A 22,469-nucleotide genomic window follows, 5' to 3' on the forward strand; every position below is an offset into this window, starting at 1 on the left:
TAAATCCTTGTCCTGGATTTTGGAATCGGGAGATGTTTCTTTATGGCTTTTCCTCTGCCTGGAGCATCTATCTGCCTTCCTCTTTACTCTGTCACCAGCTCTCTAGATCCTTTAACACCAGGCTCAAATCCTGCTCTAAAAAGAACCCACACATCCATCAAGAGAATAGGTGGATCTCAAATAAATATTGCTGAGTGAAAATAAGCCAGACCAAAGAATACATCCTGTATGATTCTATTCATATGAAGTTCAGGAACAGTAAAAAATAATCTATAATGAGGAAAAATGCCAGAATAGCAGTTGCCTTTGGGGGTGGGGAACTGACTGGGAAGGGGCATGAGGGAGCTTTCTGGAGTGATGGACAGGTTTGGGTCACACAAGCATATGCTTTTGTCAAAACCTGTAGAATGCTATACTTAAAATCTGCATTTCACTATGTAAATTTTACCAAATAAACAAATGTTGAATTATAGTTAATAATATGCAAGCCGAAGTATCTAGGGATGAAGCAGATTGATATTTATAACTTGCTTGGAAATGCATCCAAATAGAAGATGGATAGATAGATGGATGGATGGATACAAGTGTCATAAAGCAGAGATAACAAAGTGTTAATGATAGAATCCAGGTGATTGCAAATGGGTGTTTAATGTGTAATTCTTTCAACTTTTGTTTGAAATAATTCATCATAAAATGCTTGAAGGAAATCTGAATTTAAGTTTTGCTAATTAACCTATCAAAGAGGACTGGCAGTGAAAAAAAAAACCTGCAGGCAAACTTTCACCCTTTGAAGGGGGCTATGATCAGGGGCTGAAAATGTAGTTTTGTTCAGGGTCTCTTTCCTAAATGACTTTGGCTAGTAGATGCACTAGAAAAATCTCTCTCATTTTTTAATGATTTTTCTTAAAATATAGTCAACTTACTAGTTTCAGGTGTTCACCATAGTTATTCTTAATTTTGAGTTCCAACATCATCACATCTCCCTGATGATGAACCCTTTATTCCTTCAGGGTGTGGCTTAAGTGCGTCCTATAGCCCTGGGGTAGAGAAGTAGTGACCATCTAAAATTTGTCTTTCTATATACAAGTTTCACATTTACTTTGATAACTGACTGCAAAGTTACTTGCAATACCATACAACATGATTTTTTCTTTTTATTCCCAGAACAAAAGGTTTAACACATGTCAACACAATGACAGAAACACTTTCTGGTCCTCATGAGGTCTCCTGGGTAACAGAAAAAGGAGAAGCAGATAATTAGATAATTAGAAATGGTCACAAATGCAGTTTCACCTTTGTCACAGGAAAAGCATAACTTCATGTTGATTTTTAGGGCCAGAGGTTCTATCCCCTTCATCAGCATTATCTTTTCATTTAGAGTCTCTAATTCTATTCATGGTACTCATTTATGTATTTTTTTTTTTTCTCTCCCAGCTGGAACATCCTTGATCACAAGGTTCAATCCTCCAAAGATCATTATTTTTCTGAATGCTTTCAGCAGCTGGGCCAGCCCACTTTTCCCTCGGTCATGGTGCCTAGTTAGGTAGGCCATTTGCTGTAGTTTTTAGTTTTAACTATTAAAAAAAAAATCTTAAGGGACACCTATAATCAACTTTGCTTACAGTGTAGTTCTTTGAGCTATTACTTCCATGTGCATTACATATTTAAATGAATCTTTAAATTCTTAAAATAGATCAGCAACACATAAATCTAATCTTTATAATTTTACTTTCTCTAATCTCATACATATTAACTTTATAATTCGCTTTTTTGTTTTGCTCCATTTAGATATGCTAGCAACAGGTAAATCTAATCTTTATAATTTCTTTCTATAATCTTATACATGTTGACTTCCTATAATTTGCTTTTTTGTTTTGCTTCATTTAGATATCCTAGACATAGAAAATAAGCATTCTAAATCATCCAAACAATGACTTACAACATTGAGTAGGCTTCAGAATCATCTGGGGTGCTCGTTTAAAATGGAGACTCTATGACCCATCCCTTATACAGGTGAAATTTTAAGAAATATGTCCATTAGGACGTGGATGTTATAGAATTTCAATCTCACAGAAACAGTAAATGTGCCCACCTGAGTATTTGGAATATGTGTTTGTATTTTTGTTTACATTTTTGCCTCAAATTATCATCATCTTATAGTGATGTCTTATAAATCAATCTGAAAAAGGTGAGGTTGATTCTCGGTCTTGAAAGGTGAACAAATCAGGAACCATAAAAGAAAGGCTGATGGTTTCCCAATAATTGGTCTTTGGCATTTTGTGTGACTGTTGGCTAATTTTGTTTTCCTCCTACATTTTTAAGCTGACTATGGAGATAAATTGCCATGAGAGTCTTTGAAATTTTATGCAAGGTGTTCAGAGAATAACAGGAGGCCAGCACTTAAAAAATAGTGCAACTTAAGAAGTAATTGTTATTAAAAAAAATACACAAAAATGGTTACATAAAATTAAATGGTTCCAAGTCTTAGTGAAAATAACAGTTCTCTGCTGTCTCTCCCTAACCTTAGTTGTCCTTGATTGGTTATTTGGCTGAGTAAATTTATCAGTTGAAAATAACCCCAGAATTTTAAGGCACTATTCTATTGTTCAGTTTTTTATTCCTTTTCTCCTTTCTAGCATTTCAAATTTGGTAGGTCCAAAAACCAAAATCAAAATCCATAAGAAAATCCCACTACTTTCAACTTTAAAATATAACCTGAATCATAATTTTTTCACTATACCCAATCCTCTGGTCCAAGCTACCATCATTCCTCACTTGAACTTCTAATTAGTCTTGCTGCTTCTGTGTTTTTTAAATTGTAAAATATTTCAAACAAACCATGTGTGGCTTTATCCTTTTTATTACATAGGAAGCATGAAGATCTTATGCAAACAATCAAACATATGGAATTACTTTAGGTATTTAGTATTCACTCTTTCTGTACCTGCCAGCATCTTCTTAATGCAAACACCTGGGGCCATATCTAGCAGCTGAAGTACGTTCAGCTCATACACAGGGCAGGAAATTGATAACCTTGGGAATAGCCCCAACCAATGATGAGTAGGGGATAAATACTTGTTTACTTCCCCTCCATCTCCTAGGTTATCTCAGCGGTATTGAGCTTATTACCCATTTCTGACATGTGGACAAATCTGTCTAGCTCCCCTCTCTAGAAGCCCTGGTTTCAACTCATGCTCTCAGGGGACTCTCCCACTGTGGTGTCTTGGTAGATACGCTACCCTAGCAGGTACGAGGGACCTAATCCTGGCCTTTGGTGAAAATTCAGACAGTTACAGTATGAAATGTTTCACGATTGGTATCCGATATAGCACAAGTAAGATTGATCTTAACCAAATCCAGTTAAGATTGATTAATTAATAGAAACACATTGCTCAGAAATAGTTATCCATAGATCTAAAGTAAACAGAGGTCTCTTTCTCTAATGTTAAAATATATAATTGTTTGGAAGGAATGGGGAACAACCTGAAATAAGTCAGAAAACACCTTCACATTAATCATTCTTTTCATATACTTCAAATTTGTACTTAATGCCTTTCTCCTCCTGGACATCGGAAAGAACACCTGGGTATCTGTAAAAGAAATATATACGTATATAATTGAATAATTTACCAATAAAAAAGGTAGCTTCCCTGACTCTCAGCTAAAAGGCATTGACAATGCACAAGGTAAATGAAGGGTTGGTTTCCCTTCCTTTTTTTTCTTCACAATGGTAAGCTACTGTTAAGTTGGATGAGTTTATGCAAATACGCTTACATGGAAATGAAAAGAGAAAATTTCAAACTGTACAGAAAGTTAGAAAACAAGAAGTGTAATTTCTCCTCCTGCTTTCTTTCTGATTCCTAATTCTTCTCCCAAAAACTGCTATTAGCAGTTTCTCTTTTACCTTTTATTCATTCAGCTAATATGAAATTTCTTGAGAATATTTTGCAAGTCTTACACTTGGTATCAAATTTCTTGTGTGAGCAAAAGAAAAACAAAATACAACCTTTAGCTGTTTAGAGCAGAATTAAAATTACATGCCCTGCATGGTGGCAGATTCTTAATTTCTGTTTAATCAGTAGGTAACATAGTGTTCTAATTCCCCAGTGTGTGGCTTATTGCAATTCCTGTACTAACATCATTGTTTATCTGATCTTTTCTATTCCCTCTCACTTAGATCTGTGTTCTCTCCAATTTCCGATTCCAGTTACCGGGCCCTTCATTGGGCAGACACCCAGAAGTGGGGTTGCTGGGTCACACAGCAGTTCTTTTTAAATTTTTTGAAGAGCCGCTATACTCTTTTCCATAGTGGCTGCACTATTTTACATTCCTACCAACAGTGTTCCAATTTCTCTACATACTCACTACCATGTTCTCTCTCGTTTTTTGATAACTAGAATCAGTTAGTCACAATAGCCAAGATGTGGAAACAACCTAAATGTTCACTGATAGATGAATGAAGAAAATGTGCTATATACATATAGTGTAATATTATTCAGCCTTAAAAAAGAAGGAAATCTTGTAACATGCAACAACATGGATGAACTTTAAGACTTTATGCTAAGTGAAATAAGCCACAGAAGTGAAATAAGCCAGTCACAGAAGGACAAACGCTACATGGTTCTATTTAAAATAGAACCATGTACTTAAAATAGTCAAACTCATAGAAACAGAGGGTAGAAGGATGGTTGACAGGGGTAGGGGGAAACAGGGAATTGCAGTGGAATGAGTATAAAGTTTCAGTTGTGCAAAATGATTAAGTTCTAGAGATCTGCTCTGCAATAATGGGCCTATATTTAACAATACTGTATTGTATACTTAAAATTTTGGTGAGAGTACATCTGATGTGTTCTTACCACAATGGAAAAAACCCCACCCACAAAAAAACAAAACCCAGGTCCTCCACTGAAAGCTGTTCTGCCCACTCCAGTCTCCAACCCAAATCCTAGTGCACCTCCCCAGTACTGTGTGGGCTGCATGCCATTATGCCCCAGGTGGGTTCAGGAACACCTGCCTTAAACAGACTTGTGTTTGGCTGTGGTTCTGCTGTGACATGTGGCTATCAGTAAGTCTTCATCCTTATAAAGAACTTAGCATTGTGAGTACATTAAGTGCTTTCCAAATGTTACCCATTATGTTTATTAGTTGGTTTGGTTTCCCTATTTTCTAAACTCATTGTAGGCAGGGATAATATAGGAATAGATTTAAATCTTGTATAATATCCAACACAATACTGAGTAACAATAGGTGTTAAACTTTTGTTGACTAATTAGATGACATTTTGAAACAAAATATATGAAGTAACAATAGCATAATATGTAAGGAAAGAAAAAGGTGTTTTTTCTTGAATAATTTATATTTGAGAAGAAGAAGCTATGTTTCTATTTACTAACCATTTTGAGCTGTTTGTTTTAGTAGCATTATAGCTTTTTTCTTAAATGACTTTACTGGGCCAACCTTTTTTTTTTTTTAAAATTTTTTTAAGCCTATAGCACCTGGTCTTCCTAGGTGGTCTCCCATCCAAGTACTAACCAGGCATGACTCTGCTTAGCTTCCGAGATCAGACTGGATCGGGCATGTTCAGGGTGGCATGGCCATAGACTAGGCCAACTTTTAACCATAATTTTAATATATTTAAGATGAGTCACCAAAAGCAACATGTACATTTATGTGTGTGTATAAAATTCTCAAGACTATCTAGATTGTCAGTTAATAAGATAAAAGTGAAGTATCAAAGTTATTTCTAAAATCATTAATAACTATGCTACTGGCTGGATATGGTCCCTAGCCATGGCATTTGTTCATCTTCTCTGTGAAACTAAAATTTAATTCTGATTAAGATTATTTTTACTTTCCACAGCATTCACATATTAAGCCTGTTTTCAAAATGATTATAAATACCTCATAATTTAAAAGTTTTCTGAAGAAAAAACTGCATAAGAGCCACATGCGAACTCTGAGTTTAAGTCTAACAGGATTTGGAAAAGACTCGTTTGTTATGAACCACCCAGATAGTGACGCCCCTCTAGAATTGTCAAGCATTTAAGAAGCCAATGAATAAAAGAAACATAAGATTTGAACTGACAAAAAAAATCACAAGAATACACAGATGATTTGATGGAAAGTCTAAGAGTTAAACAGAGTTTTTGAAACAATTATCTATAAGAAACAAATCAGAACTAAAAATGAAGACTATGGGAAGCATAGGCTTAGGAGAGGGATGTACAAACGTGGGTAAATATGCCAGGATCCTGTTGGACAGTCAGGAAGTAATGGATAGAAGAGGAAACGTCGGCCCATCTAACACCTACTCAAGTTGTCCATTGAAAAGGGGCATTTGTCTCAGCTCTGGAGCCAAGTACTGCCTCAAAGCCTTCTTTCCAGTCTTCATCCTCTTTGACTGCATAGAAGGTGAATAACTAGAAGGAGAAGCCTATCTCAGACTCATAAACAGAAAACTGCTGGTATAAAATATTTGGGTCTGCTGGTTTGGTTGAAGCCTAGTGTGAAATAGTATGAGATAGAAAGATTTCTTCCAGGCAAGATGAATGAGGGCAGAGCCTTAGAGGATAGGCTGGCATGGTGTTTTCTAAGTTCCCCAATGTACAGAGATTTGGAGAGAAAGCAGCTCAAGAACTGAGCAAGTTACAGACTTCCAGGGACAAAGTGTATTTGCTTTGTCTTCGAAGGTTTCCTTTTTCTCTACTTCATGAACGATGACCTACTCCAGATCTCTCCTTAGGGGAGTCTCTCCACCCCATGTTAAACAGGCTATTATGTTGGTACAGGCGTGAAAGTAACACCAGCATCAAATGCTGCAATGGAAAAAAGGACTTTTCATGTTTGTCCACAGCTTTGTTTGGAGGACCATTTCAGAGCAATTTCCTTGGATTTTGGCACTGGAGAGCAAGAGCATTTCCCAACTCATTCTGTGAGGCCAGTGTTATCCTGACACCAAAACCAGGTGAAGATGTTAACAAAAGAGAAAACTATAGCCCAGTATCCCTTATGAATACAATTGTAAAAATCATCAACAAAATATTAGCAAACTGAATCCAGGAACATATAAAAAGGACTCTACATTATTTTCAAGTGGATTTATCCCAGAAATGCAAGATTAGTTCAACATAAAAATCAAGCAATGTAATATACTGTATTAGAAGTGTATTAAGTATTTGTGTATTTTTTTTATTAAAGATAAAAACCACGTGATCATCTCAATAGACTCAGAAAAACATTTGACAAAAACCCAGGGCTCCTTCATGATAAAAATACACAGCGAGATAGAAATAGAAGAAATCTTCAATGTGATAAAGGGCATGTACAAAAAACCCACAGCTAAGATCACAATGGTAAAAGACTGAATGCTTTCTCTTAAGATCGAGAATAGGAAGGACAATGATGTCTTGCTGTTGTCACTTCTAATCAGCATTGTATTGGAGGTTCTAGCCAGAGCAATTTGGCAAGAAAAAGAATTAAAAAGCATCCAGATTAGAATGGAAAAAGTAAAACTATCTTTATTTGCAAGTGACATATTCTATGTATAGAAAATCCTAAGGAATCCACTAACATAACTAATGAGTTTGGCAAGGTTGTAAGATATAAGATCGATAAACAAAAATCAATTGTATTTCCATGTATTACCAATGAAGAGTTTGAAAATAAAATTAAGAAAACAGTTCCATTTATAATAGCATCAAAAATAATAAGATTAATTAAATAATTAAGTGCAAGACTTGTATACTGAAAGCTATAAAACATTGCTGAAGGAAATTAAAGACCTAAATAAGCAGAAAGATATCACATGTTTATGGTTTGGAAGACAAATATTGCTAAGATACTATTCTCCAAAATGATCTACAGATATAATACAATCCCTATCAAAATCTTAGCTTGCTTTTTGGCAAACTGACAAACTGATTATATAATTCATATGAAAATGGGACCCACAATAGACAAAACAGTATTGAAAAAGAACAAAGTTGGAGGACTTGTACTTCCTGATTTAAAAAGATATTACAAAAAGCTGCATTAATCAAGACAGTGTGGTACTGGCATAAAGACAGACATATAGAACAATGAACCAAGAGCTCAAAAATAAACCCTCACATTTATGGTCTACCGATTTTTGACAAGCGTGTCAAGATAATTCATTGTGGGGGAAAAAATAGTCCTTTCCACCAATAGTGCTAGAACAACTAGATAGCTACTTACAGAAGAATGAGCTTGGACTCCTTCCTTATACCATAAATAAATTAACTATGATGACTTTAAGAGTTAAAACTCTTAGACTTAAACTAAGAGTTAAAACTATAAAACTCTTAGTAGACAACAGAAGTAAATTTCTGTGGCTTGGATTAGGCAATGATTTCTTAGGTATGACACCAAAAAGACAAGTGACAAAAGAAAAAATAGAAAAATTGGACATCAAAATTAAAAGCCTAGTGCTGTAAATGGTTTCATTAAGAAAGTAAAAAGACAGTTCAGATAATGCGAGAAAATTTGTGAAGTACTGATATATATTACAACATGGATGAACCTGAAAACAGCATGCTAAATGAAAGAAGCCAATTCTAAGAAAGAGCTCATATATGATTCTGTTTATGTGAAATGTCCATAAAAGGCATATCTATAGAGACAGAAAATAGATTAATGGTTTTAGGGCTAGAACGGGAGGAGAATGGTGAACGATTACTAATGGGTATAGGGTTTTTTGGGGAGTGATGAAGATGTTCTAAACTTACATTGTGGTGATGTTTGCACAACTGTGTGAATATATTAAAACCACTGAATTATATACTTTAAGTGGGTGAATGTTGTGATGTGTGAAAATAATCTTTCAGTAAAAGATGTTAAAAATTTTCATTTCTAAGAGTCAGAGAGCCAGAGTGGTATTTGTTTTAAGTTATCAACCACCCTGAAGGGTCATAGCTTTGGAAGGAGGTCTGATTGAGAGCAACAGGATTTGGGAAGGAATCTAACATGGAGCTGATTCACACAGTAACCTATTCTTTTTGTTAGTAGCAAAAAGAAAGATAAGAAGTGAGGGACAACAGATCAAATATTCACATGTGACAATCAGCAACCTAAGCAGTACAAGAGAAAATATATAAAGTGTGACAAACACACACAACTGATTTTTGTATAAATATATATGAAATCACTAAGTGTGACTTTTCTAAGTAGTCGGCTTTGGAGATTATAAGCAAAAGCCTGAACTTTAGCTTTTTAGAAAATTTTTGGAGTTCTTATAATTTTCAGATCTCTTCAGAGTTAGTTAAGAGCCCAAGAAAAGCAGTCAAACATTTCATTTGATTCAAGACTACTATCTACTATTCTATAGAATAATAGACTATTATTTGAAAGCTTGGCCATGCATTTTATTCAGACTTGGCTCTGACTGTTCTTTTAGAAGTCATTTAAAAAACAAACTTACACTCAAAGAATAATGACTGGATTCAACTGAGAAGAATGTGTTAAAAGCTAGTTGAAAAGTGTTGATATAATTAATCTTAAAGTTGAAAAGAGCTTTTAAACTAAAATGCTATGAGTTTTCAAAATCAGACAGTTTTACACTAAAATCACAACTAATAGTAAAGCTAGTGTAACCTCTTCTGTCCATCTCCGCCACTGCTATCTAAGTCCCTTCATTTTTCACCTGAGCTACTTTAACTAACTGGTCTTCCAGGTTTACTCTTGTCCTCTCCACTCCATTCTCCAGAAACAGCTAGAACAATATCACTCGATTCAGAACCTTCTACATCTGCATTTGGTCGGATCCCTTTGGGTCTCCCCCTTGCTCACAATGCCCACAGTGGCTTTCAAGACTCAGGGAACATACCAGGCTTGTTCTTGCCCTCAGGTCTCTTCATTGGCTGCTTCTGGTTCCTGGAATGCTCGTTCCAGTTCTCTGGCTTCTTGCCATTTACATCTCAGTGTAGACTTAGATCTCAGTGTAGACATCACTTTTCAGAGAGGACTTCTTAGACTATACCGTATTTATCATCATAATACTTCAATTCTCCACACAGCAACTCTTTTGATGTTTATCTTGTTTGCAACCTCCCTCTCTACTACAAAGAATGTAATCTCCTGATTGCTTTATAAACTATATGTGTCTAACCAATGTACTATATACTTGAAACTAATTAAAAAAAAAAAAAAAAGAATGTAATCTCCTGGAGTAGTAGTGACAGGATGTCTTGGTAAACACTCTTCCCCAATGCCTAGGACAGCATCTGATGCTAAACACAGATCTCATAGAATGAACTAGTGACTAGTCTCTAGATTTCAGTAAAATCATTATAACTTGAACATTTCCAAGTCTGTTAAAGCAGATTTCCAAAAATTTCTATACTATTTGTCTATAAAATACATTACTACCCCACATTTGATCTGAAAAGACATATACTCTTTCATATAATTCTTAAGCTAGAAATCCAAAAGAGCTTCAGACATAACATTTTACTTACTCTGGGAGAAGTTTATATTTCCCCAAATCAATTTCTGGAAAAAATATGTCACTTTCAAATTCCTGCATGATCTTTGTGACAAATAGTTTAATATGGCCTGGCTTGTTCATGGCTTCCTTTGAAATAAAACAAAAGGCATCAATTTCCTTATTTATCTGTGTCAAAAGAAATAGAAACTCTGAGACATTTTAAAATTATATGGTCAAGTTTGTAATAGGTATTAAATACATGCTACATAACTTGTTACCTCCAAAGAATGATATTAAAATATCCTATTTTACTTTAGGGCCCTGCAAAGTATGCCTTAGTTATTTTGAGAGTGGAGTTAGTCATTATCGATAATTATGAGAGTGAGTTAAAATATATTCTGGCCTCCAGTTTGCTTACATGAACTCTTTTTCCATTTAAGCATTCAGTTTTGTCTTTTTTCTTTGGTGGTTGTTTAGGAATTAAGAACTACTAATTATGTAGTTACTCTTCATGTGAAAATTTACATATGCACATATGGATAAAATAGTATAGTTTCATGAGACCCTGACTACTTAGTACAATGACATAAAATTTAATAATACTTTCATTACCCAGGAGATAGTTATGATGCTAGTAGGTAATTTGTTCTGCTTCTCGTTGCTAATGATTGTATTTGGCCTCATATTGTTAATGACTTTTGTAACTACTGCCTATAGTACTGTTGACGGTTTCTACAGAAAAAAATGTCCCGGAACAAATATCTTAAAATTCTAACAAAAATCATGAGTCATAACTGTAGCTCCAAGAAAGCAGTAACTCTTAATTTTCAAATTGCTTATGGTGCATGTTGGGGGCGGGGGGGGACGTGGGGAGAAAAATATATACATATTATATATAACTTCAGTGTTTATCCTTAAAATTCCAAATAAGTTCATAGAACAAATTTTGCTTTTTCTTTTCAATATTACAGCTTATAGTATTACATCATTTATTTTCTTGCCTCAACCAAATAAATAATCGCAGCAGCATTTCAAAGTCTGTGTCAAACTTTATGATATCTGGCAAACTTTTTCTGTAAAGAGTCAGATGGTTAAGTATTTTAGGCTTTGTGGGTGATATGGTTTCTTATCTTTGTAGGTACAAGCAGCCATAGATAATATTAAACCAATGGGCATGGCTATGTTCCAATGAAACTTTATTTACAAAAACTAGCTAGTAGGCCTGATTTGGCCCTTGGGAATATAAACCTAAATACTGTGATGTAAGGTAGGTGGATAGTGCAAAACTATAACCTGGAGGTTTTACTTCCTTATTATTTATATACATTTAGATATATCAAATTATATAAATGAATTTAAGTACTTACACTGTTTAAAAAATACACTTTCAAGTGAATATAGTACTGAATCATTCAAAATGAATACTGAACAAAATAAATGATTTTTTTCTTAGAAAGTCACACTTGGCTGAAAGATAAAAGGAAAATATCCATTTCCTCCCTATTACAAATGGAGAAAATAAAAGACTGTACAAACAGGAACCTAATAAACAGAATTTTTATAATGCCGTCTGGGATCCTAGTATATTCCTTTTTTCTCAAATAATTTCAGTATACCTGTGTTATCACAAGCTACCAAGGATAGGGGATGATTTTTTGTTCTCCGTAAATGTTAATCTTTCATTAGTGTTTTAAAAGAGTAAAAAATTCCATTTATTATCCGCAAAATTTTTGAAGGCTAAAATTTGGTATCAAGAAAAAGGAATATTTTCTGTTACTTATGGTTTTCCCTTAAATCACATAATACTTTTTGTATGCCCTAACATTATATTGTTAAGGTGAAGTTTCTGCTTTTAACAAATTCATATATATCTGGTCAGTCTACATAAACTGACAGCCCCATCCCTTTCTCAGTAAGAGGCACATTTATACTTGAAGAAATGGGTATATGTAACTCAATAAATTGAGGCACATCCAGGGAGCAGAGAACAGTACAGTCCCAGTATGATTCTAAGGGAAGGATTTGGAATGTTTTTTAAAGTGGAAATATCAACTATTTTGAATTGGAAATAAAATGGTAAAGCCTTTAAAACGTTTACATTTTTGTTTGCATGATAGTATCAAAAAACAAATGCTTCATTGTGTCTAACTTACAGTAGTAGGGATAATGTGCTTCCTTTATTCATGGCTTAATTTTTTAAAAGTTCAGATGGCAGGTAATTGGAAAGAAAGAGTAAGAACATTCCTTTGTATTTACAGATGACTTTACTTACCTTATAAACAGAACTGCCTCCCACTATCCAAACCATGTCCACTTTACTTCTTAACTCTGGTTGCTCAATAAGTTTTAAGGCATCATCCAGACTTTTGGCAAGAAAATGAGCTCCTTTTGGAGGTTCCCTGAATTTAAGAGAAAGAATTACATATAATTTCTATAAAACCAATTCATACTAGTCAAATAATCTGTTTAGGAAGCAATAATTATAAAACTAAAAATCATCATAATTGTGAATCCTTTCAACAAAAACCAGTTAACATCAGAATGGCTTATGGCCAATAATTTTAACCCATATTTATGTATGTACTGTCTACAATGAATCAAAAAACAAAAACAGTTCTGTATCTCATGATGTTTATGGTGGAAAAATCAGAACAGTAGTTGTCTCTAGAGAGATGAGGTAAAGAGTCACTGGGAAGGGGCGTAAGGAAACTTTCTAGGGGTTATAGTAATGTTCTTTATCTTTCATATGGGGTTCTATAGGTGCATACATTTGTCACAGCTTAGCAAATGTACACATAAGGCCTGTATATTTCATTATATGTAATATTTATCTCAAAAGAAAAAAATTAAATACTGAACTCTAGTTAATGATGTGTATGTTGAAGTATTTAGGGAAAAACATACTAATTTCTGCAATTTACTTGGAAATGCATAAAAAGAACAAGACCAATTGATGGATGGATGATAAAACAAATATAGTAAAATGTAAAAGGCAGAATCGATGTGGTGGGTATACAGGTTTTTACTGTAAAGTTTTGTATGTTTGAAAGTTTCATGATAAAATGTTGGAAAAAGGGTAATATGTTTGGATAACTATGATTTGAAACGATATTCAAACAATGTGATGAGTGGAGGATTTCATGTTTCAAAATTTATTGAAATGGATCAAATATTAAAAATGAGCATGTCATTACTTATGTAATTAAAAATTCAAAAAGGGAAGTTAATTAACTTGAGGGTTTACATTGACTAGCTCAATCTCTCTAAACCTCCACAAGTGTGGTTTTTTTTTGGTGGAAGGGTGGGCCTAGAAGGAAGGTTGCAATTCCCTTTATAAATGAAAGACATTCAGAATTAGGCTTTGATAGTGACAAGAAAGAAAAATTACAATTCAAAGTCAATATTTTAGAGTGATGCTTTACAAAAATTATAAAATTGCCTTTAAACTAGTAGTTATAACACTGATTAAGCGAGAGTCAATGGGGGCCATTCATTCTTTCGGCTGCCTCCCTCCTTGCCTCCTTGATAGATATTTTACGTATTTCACTCTATCATCTTCAAAGCAGTTAAGAAAGTATTTTGACTAAAGGCTGGAAAAAGACATGAAAGCCAACGTGAGGTTAAATGAGGTAGGGATTCTCTAAGGTACTAGGGCAGTTGTAGTGACTAGCTTGGACTAGGCTGTTCAGGGGGAGAATTCAATCTAGAAGACCTGGAATTGGGGGAGAAGATAGTCAAGTTAATAAACAAAGTCTAGAATGATTGAAACAGAATCAGTGGCATGAAAATGGTTAATGGTATTAAGGTGACGACTACTTTGCTCTTTTGTAGTGAGTCTGGAAAAGGAAAAGAACGAATAGATTGTTTCAGATTTTAGTTTCAACAAAGGCATGAATAAAATGTTTCTGCAAAATGTTGCTATTTAGCAGTTTAGAAATAAGTTTCACAGGAAAAACTGGACCCCTGAACGGTAGAAAGAAAAAAACAAAAGGTTTGGGCTAATGTTTGAATTCATCAGCCCCTTTACTGCACAAACCCTAAAAACACAGTAAATAGCACAGAGCATGCGCTCAATATTGTGACTTATTTTGTTGCTAAATTTCCTTCCTATAATTATTCCAAACCAATAGAGAATGGATTTCCTGACAATGGAGAGTGGGTATGTGGTAGCATACAAATTTTGTGTCAAGAAACACGTGGATATGCTTGATATCTTTTTTCAGACTTAGAGTCCTGAATTCCTTCAGAAGGTCTTCATATTATTTCATGTTACCAGCAGTCCTATGTGAGTACATAGGATGTTTTTATAGACGATGATATTGAAGCTGAGGGTTTAAATAACGGATGGTCACAGCCAGGAAATGGTGATTCTGGGATTTGAACTCCCGCAGACTGATGTTGGAGCCTGAGCTGCAACTTCTTACATTGACACTGTGTTGTCAACTAGTGGCCATGGGCTACAGGGTGTCAGATAGGATGGTGTAGCCTACTTTGGGCAGAGCCCTCAGACCAGTGTCTTATGGCCTTTGGCAGCCTCATCTGATTACCGCAGGATACCATATACACATTATTTTTTCCCACAGTGCCTGATGTGAAAGTAGATGACCTGGCAAATGGAATTCTGGCCCAATTTCCCTGGGGACTATTGGGAAAGCATTTAAAAAACAAAAAGCTCTAGGCTAGAATCCCATTTAACCAGAATTCACAAATATGGACAAGTTAAGACATTTAATATCCAGTCTCTAGAAATGTGATTTTCAATTATTTAAAATTGGTTCAAGTGTGCTCCATCCTCATAAATGAATACTATGTAGCCACTAAAAATATTCATCGAAATTAATCTTTTAATATGTAAAATGGGGAAAAAGGCAAGTTATAAATACGTGGGATAATCCTGTTTTTTATAAATCATCCAATGGACCATACATTCTGTGAAAATTTCTGAACCCCAACTTTGCTAGGGGATATGCTAGATGCTGGGAATAGAGATTAAAAAAAAGCACTGTCTGGGCCAAAAAGATGGTAATGGCAGGCACAGAAATATCTCAGCAGTGGCAATAAAGTGAAAAGGACATGCAATGGAAGTATGTGGAGGATGCAAGACAGGCACAGAGGTGGTGCATCTTCTGGGTGGACTGATGAGGGAGGATACTCCTTGGAGTATGATCCCTTAGCCAAGTCTCTAAGGAGATAAACCCAAGTGCAAAACACAGAAGTGACAGACCACCATTAGATAATCGCTTATACTAAAGTTACAAAAGTCACTTAACATAAGAAAGCTGCAAGAAAGTTGAGGGCAGAAGAAAAATAATCTGTGGTGAGGTTTAAAATACTAAAGGGTAGAACAGAGCAAGATCCTGAGGACAGAAAAAAAATGAAGTCTGATTTTGATAAGAGGGAATTTCTTTTTTTGTCTGAAGATTAAGGGAAAGAACAAAATGATGTGTTAAGGTGAAAATGATGAGATCACAAACCTGTTCATTGTGCTCTCATTAACATTAATATTTTCTATAACCTATAAAGTAAGGTAATTTTGTTGAAGGAGCAAAGGTTGGGGGAGTAAAACCTGATACCTGTATGTGCCTTTTGTGTGCCAGGAATTTATATCATGAAATTTCAATTAATCCTCAGAAATCACCATAAGAAGTTGTCATTATTAATCCCATTTAGTAGATAAGGAAATTGAGATTCAGCAAGACTTAACGTTAATAAAGCCTAAAGCCACAAAGTTAATAGGTGCTAGAGCAGGTATCAGAAGCCAGGTTGGTACGTCTTTGCTATGCCAAGAATGTGTGCGGTGGTGAGGGAACTGCAGTCTTTGAGAGGTGGAGAAAGTTTTATCACTGTGGAGAATATGATAGTGAGACCATAAAAAATTATCACACCATTCAATGTTAGATAATTTTTATGGATTGAAGATAATTTACATCTTATATCATGGAGGCAATTTTGGATTTTCTAAAGATGCTGTTAAATCTACAGTACTGCAGTAAAATAATTTAATTTTTGCTTCCAAAGACCTTAAAAGAGTGATTGAGATATAAGTTGCATACCATGTAATTTATCCTTGTAATGTGTACAATTCAGTTAAGCTTTTAGTATGTTCATAGTTATACACCGTCACAACTATCTGCCTTCAGAATATTTCCATCGCTCAAAAAAGAAACCTTGTACCTGTGACGTTATTCCCCACTCTCAGCCCCCTCTGCCTCTGTGTAAAGTAGGAAGGAGGCAAGGGAACTAAAATGTTAAATGAAGCTATATTCAGAGACTGCGATATGCTGATCAGCTCTATTGCCAGACCATGAGGAGACCTGCAGAACAAAGGAGGATTTCTGCTGGGATTGCTAACAACCCGTTCTCTACACCATAAAGAAAAAACAGGAAAACAGTCTAAGTGGTACCCTACACAAAATAAAATCATTTATTCCCTTCGGCCAAAACCATGGGGAACCTATGGATCAAAGGCTGGGAAATGCCAGCAGGCCTTTCACGCTACATATTCTTTTCTTGCTACATACTCTTATCCTTCCTCACTATATGCTCAAAGGAAAATGAGTAAACAGTCTTTAAACTGTAATTCACAGAATATATATATATATATATACTGACTTCCTCAAATATGCTGTCTACAGAGCATTACCCCTTCTCTAATAAACTTTCCTTTTGACTGTAACTTTGGTGTGTGCTTGAATTCTTATGCTCAGCCAAGAACCCTTTTCTCTCTAAGTACAGGGCTTGAGTTCCCCCAACTTGGGGGAATTTGCCCTGTCCTGTATCATATGCCTATTCGGGACATTTCATATAAATGGAAACATGTGGTCTGCTGTGTCTGGCTTTTTTCAACCTGCATGCTCCTTTCAAAGTTCGTCCATGTTGTAGCATATACTAGTACTTCATTCCTTTTTACTGTGGAATAACAAATATTCCATTGTATGAATATAGCATTTTGTTTATCATTCATCCGTTGATGAACATCTAGGATGTTTCCAGTTTAGGGATGCTACTATGAACATTTGTGTACAAGTTTTTGGGTGGTCATTTGTTTTCATATTGCTTGGCTATATACCAAGGAGGGAATTAAACTCTATGTTTAATCTTTTGAGGAAGATCTGTTTTCCAAAAGTGGCTGTATAACATTTCTTTTATTACAGTTTAAGCCAAAACTTGATTGTCTAGAAAGTCGTTGGAAAGCATTTTTTCCCTTTAACTAATTAAAGAAATAGTTACCCAAAATAACTAGTATGGGGCAGCAAAATTTGGGATTATCTTGAGGATTCAGTTTCTTCTTACATGGGGGAGTGAGGGGTGGTGAAAAATTGAGTATCTCCAAAAACTTGCATGAGCAATAGTGATTTATATATGTAAATCTCTCCTGTTTTATTTAGGACTTAGCAGTGCCTGGCACACAGCAGGTGCTCAGGATATGTGTAGAATCGACTAGCAATTGACCAGGGAAGCCCAAGCAAGGACAAAAAATAAACTAATTTTTTCCCCCTAACTTGTATCCCTATTTCCTTGGCATGCTTAATAATAAAGACTTTAAATTTTCTCTGCCTTAAAAAAAATAAGCAAAATACACCAACGAATGTTGTATATAAATACATAAGAGACAACCAAACCCAATTACACACACCACAGAGAGGTTATAAAAAAGAAATTACATTCATCATTTGAGGAGATTTGCTGGCTCAAATGAATTTCTTTCCCACTGAAATTTCTTTATGTTTGTTTTAGCTCAAGCTAGCCATAAATAAACTTGAGTAGTATTCAAGAATATGTTATTAAAGAGTCTCTGGAAATGGCAATACAGTCTGTGAATTTGGATTCCACCAAGTAAAGAGATAATCAGAATATCCTAGCAACCACTAGAAAGAGAACAGTATAAAGATTGAGGCAGATGGCAAGCTGCACATCAATTTAGTCCCCATCAACCAAAGGCAATCAATGCAAATATTCTGGCACACTTTCTTCCAGGTTTTTTCCTATGCCATTCTTGGAGAGATCTGAGAGAAAATACAGAAGCCTGAACTCCCTTAGCCTATAATTGTGTAAATGTGTTTTTCTTTCCTATGATGTGTTCACTTGGCTAGGCTATAGTCCTGTTATTCAGATACTAATTGAAGATTAGTATCTGGGAAGATATTTTATAGATGTGATCGAAGTTGATATTTGGATAACTTTAATCAAGGTGGGCCTGATTCAGTCAGTTGGCAGGTCTTGAAAACAGATGAGGCTTCCCTGAAGAAGAAATTCCACCTGCAGACAACAGCTTCAGCCCCTGCTGAAGACTTCCAGCCTCCCTTTCCTGATGAAATTCCACCTGCAGCCATCAGCTTCAGCCCCTGCTGAAGACTTCCAGCCTCCCTTTCCTGATGGCCAGCCCTACAGATTTTGGACTTCCCTAGTCAGCCCCCACAACTGTGTAAGCCAATTCCTTGTCAGATATTATAGGTATCTTCTACTCTTCCTGCAAGCGCGTAGTGCTCCTAGTATACTGCATTCTTTTTTTTAATGATTACATTAACAATTTAAGAAACAATTACCATGGCAATCCCAAATTTTCCCTTAAAGTCTAATTCAGGTCAAACCTCCCCACCCCTAGACAAACAAACAAACACATAAACCCTGAGGTTCAGGAAGTTATATTTTAGTGGGTTAGGATCAATGTAAGCAACAATAAAAAATATAGAAATGAGGATATATCACGTGTGGAATAAAAGAAATGGAAGCCATGGTGAAGGTCAAAGCATGAAATATACTTCAAAGACAGTCTTAAAGCTATTTACTATCCCCTACTCCTAAATTCACAGGGGATTTCCAGGCATCAGGAACTATCAACTCCAGTGTTAGCTTGAAGGACAGAAAAATTCTGAGCAGAGGCCAACTGGACATACTTCCTTTTCCCTAGGACCATTTCAATACTTTGAAAATTTTAATCTGCAGACACAGGGTGAAGGACACAAATATTATTTGCGTATTGTGGTGAACTAGGAATAATAGGGCATACGATTATGATCAGTTTTTGCCCATCTTAAAATTTACATTTTACTGAATTTAGCACTGGGTCTGGAGAAGGGATAATCACTTAATTTTGGCAAGTCCCAAAACATATATATGTATTTTGATTTTATGTGAGGCTCAAAAATGTTATTTATATTATAGAACTGACATCTGACCTTACTGAATTGAATTGAATAATGGTTCAAGGAAACTTGTGATTGTTACCACAATGAGATTTAATCTAACTTTTCCAGGTGATAAAATCAATCACTTAGGTAGAAGTTATTGTCATGTGGCATAAATAACTTATTCATTTTCTGTAATCACCTTTGTGATATTAAGCAGCTTCATCAATAGTTACATTCATACTGTTTATCATACATTGACCTCTACCATAAGAAATGGTACATTATTTTTTTGTAGTGAATCTATGTTACAGTACTTACTTGAGTTCTCTACTGAGAACTAAATTAATTCTGTCCTTTAAAGGTCGATTCTTCTTGGGAATGGAGAACCAGGTCTTCCTACCCATAATCACCAAATTCCTTTTACCTACAAAATCGCATAAAGAATAGGTATATTTTGGTAATATATATATATATATTTTCATATATTTGTATGTATACACAATTGTCATATTGACATCTAGTGGCTCTGCTTTAAAAAAATTAAAATTTAAAACAGCTTTACCAAAATTTACCATTAATCACCCATTAGCTAAATAATGAAGACTTAGAACAATGTTTGATATCTAAAAAGTACTGTTTAACTATTTAATAGTATTATTCACATTTATATTAAAGTCATACTTTTAAAGATAATTGCTGAATATTACACTTAATTAGCTTAACATACTTTCAATTTGTGCCTCTTTCCTTAAAAACTTTATAAACATAGCTTCCATTTTTGGTTTGATTATTTAGGAGAAAAAGATTTGAGATATCTGGATCAAAGAAACATATACATTTCTGATTCTTGGTATGTTCTAACTAACAAAATGAGAGCATGTGTTTGTTTTCTTGAAGAATTATTAACTTGATTTTATTTAATCAAAAAACTAATATTTACAAACTGCAAGGAGTAAGACTAAGCATTCTCTCATATTTTGCTTCCTATTACCAGACTACTTAGGATTCTATGGAGTGGTTCATGTCAATTCTTTAGCTTCAAGCTCTTGCCATCTTGTCTTTATCAGTAACCTAAGTGTCAAGTCCAAGGACCTTGTATCCGTCCTGTTAGAAAGTTATGCTGCACACGCTCCTTTCTGTTTTCCCTGTTTACTCTGCTATTTCTCCTCCTACAACCAAATATACATATCTTAGGTTTTAAATGGGTATCCCCTTACCCCATATTCTTTTCCTTGGTTATCCTCTTCTCTCCAATGTCTCCAATTCACTTAGTACTATTGCCTGAATATCTTACAGGTACCTCACAATTGTTACAATTGCACACTATTCTCCACTCCTCTATTCTCCATATCACCAAGACTCTTAAAATGAAATCCTGAGAGTTCATCCTTGACGCCTTCCTGCATCACCTTTAACTTCTTGATATCCAAATCGAGATCAAGGACTTATATCTTCTCCACTCTTATCTTCCAGCAGCTATTCCAAGGGTCTCCTCTAGTCACCCAGACGTGTCAGCCTCTCCCTAGCTGCCAGTTCTGCTCAATACCTCAATTGTATACGCGCCCATATAAAATTTCAAAGATCGCCAAAAAAAGTTTAATAAACCTTGGGAACTGCATACAGATCAATAGTAAGACAAAAGGTCCCAGGTTAATGTAGAAAACTTTTCGTTTAAGTAAAATCTGCACTGGTAAGCTTACTCAAGCAACACACTTTGCGAACCTCAATCACCTAAAAACCCCACATTACCTTCTGAAGAGGTTGTGGTCATTCTTTGGAAATACTTGAATTCATTCCTACAAGTTAGAGAAACAGTTACTCAGAACGTTATCGTGTGGATTCAGGCTCTAACCACCAGACAAACGGTGTGCTTGGGGTCTCTAGGACTGGGACTTTGCTCTGAGGGTGCCGCGGGAGAAATGCCTCGCGTGGCAGCAGGAGCCGGACACAAGTCAATAACTTGGTCTCTCGGTTTCTGCTGCGGCGGAAGCTCAGGTCCAGCTCCTGCTGGCTTAGGTCGCAAGTCCAACCCCACTCTCGCGCGGAGGGTCGGCCCAGCGCAGCCCCGTCTCTACGCCCCGATCAAGGGCACCTAGTGCCAACCCTGTCCACTCACGCCCAACCCGCCCAGCCCGGCAGGTACCTGAGCGGGGGCCAGGGCAGGTCTCCGTTCTTGCCGATGCCCATGTTCTGGGACACAGCGACGATGCAGTTTAGCGAAAGAACCATGACGGCGACAGTAAAAACCCGAGTTCGCGGGCAACACCAGAACTCCCGGTTAAATTTGGCGCGCAATTGTGGCCGTCCCACCCCGGCGATTCCATTTGTGCAGGCGACACCCCGCCCCCGGCCCGCTCCCCGCCCCGGCGCACGTCTGGGTCGCGACGTGCTCGCCTCCGCACACACGAGAACAGCGGCTGCGGGCTCGCGCCCCCGGCTCGGCCCGGTCCCTGGGCTGTCACTCCGTGTGTTGAGATGCCGCGCCGGAAGCCGGCCCGTGGCGGCCTCGCTTCCGCTGGCCCAGCTCCTGCAAGGCAAGCGGTTTTGAGCAGATTCTTCCACGCTACAGGAAGCCTGAAATCCACCTCCTCCCCAGCGGGTGCGGCGGAGAAGACGGACCCTGACTCCGACTCCGCAGCGCCCCTCGCGTCCACTTTCCCGCCTCCGTCGCTGCCACGGTTGGTGAGTTTCGTTCAGGACGGGGCGGGGTCATCCGGGAGAGGGGGCGGGGCAAGGTTGGCGGGGACGGTGCTTGTGGGTGGAGCGGGAGGAGGCGGGGCCCGTGCGAGAATCAGCCCCGAGGCGGTGCTGGAAGAGAAAGGGACGGGCTTCGGGAAAGTGAAGGCGGGAAAGCTAGCCCTCCATCTTAAGTGTAATTCAAAGATTGTAGTTTCCCC

The 22,469-nt window shown here is 36.5% G+C and overlaps 2 protein-coding genes and 1 pseudogene across 4 annotated transcripts in view; 1 reads left to right on the plus strand and 2 right to left on the minus strand.

Moving 5' to 3' along the window:
• Window positions 1-1,129: 1,129 nt before the first annotated feature.
• On the minus strand, window positions 1,130-21,931 carry DHFR (dihydrofolate reductase). 2 transcript variants are annotated; one of them, XM_023523022.1, is made up of 6 exons: window positions 21,716-21,851; window positions 19,891-19,996; window positions 12,714-12,840; window positions 10,473-10,588; window positions 3,484-3,590; window positions 1,130-1,227 (listed from the first exon to the last, which is right to left on the minus strand). In XM_023523022.1, exons 2-5 carry the CDS (start codon window positions 19,974-19,976, stop codon window positions 3,512-3,514), a joined length of 408 nt encoding a protein of 135 aa, XP_023378790.1. In that variant the 5' UTR covers window positions 19,977-19,996; window positions 21,716-21,851; the 3' UTR covers window positions 1,130-1,227; window positions 3,484-3,511. The 2 variants fall into 2 exon arrangements, with proteins under 2 accessions (XP_023378790.1, XP_011375840.1); XM_011377538.2 differs by lacking the exon at window positions 1,130-1,227 and adding an exon at window positions 21,322-21,368 and having other exon boundaries at window positions 2,111-3,590; window positions 21,716-21,931.
• Window positions 5,484-5,602, minus strand: LOC111732177 (annotated as a pseudogene).
• Window positions 21,916-22,469, plus strand: part of MSH3 (mutS homolog 3) — a 127,607-nt gene continuing 127,053 nt past the window's right edge. The window contains exon 1 of one of the 2 annotated variants that reach the window (XM_011377558.2): window positions 21,916-22,254. In XM_011377558.2, coding sequence (XP_011375860.1) covers window positions 22,048-22,254 — 207 coding nt within the window. In that variant the 5' untranslated portion in view covers window positions 21,916-22,047. The remainder of the gene's footprint in view (window positions 22,255-22,469) is intronic. The other variant, XM_023523009.1, reaches the window with a different exon arrangement.

The sequence above is a fragment of the Pteropus vampyrus genome, unplaced genomic scaffold, assembly GCF_000151845.1.
Source record: "Pteropus vampyrus isolate Shadow unplaced genomic scaffold, Pvam_2.0 Scaffold11, whole genome shotgun sequence".
Lineage (NCBI taxonomy): Eukaryota > Metazoa > Chordata > Mammalia > Chiroptera > Pteropodidae > Pteropus > Pteropus vampyrus.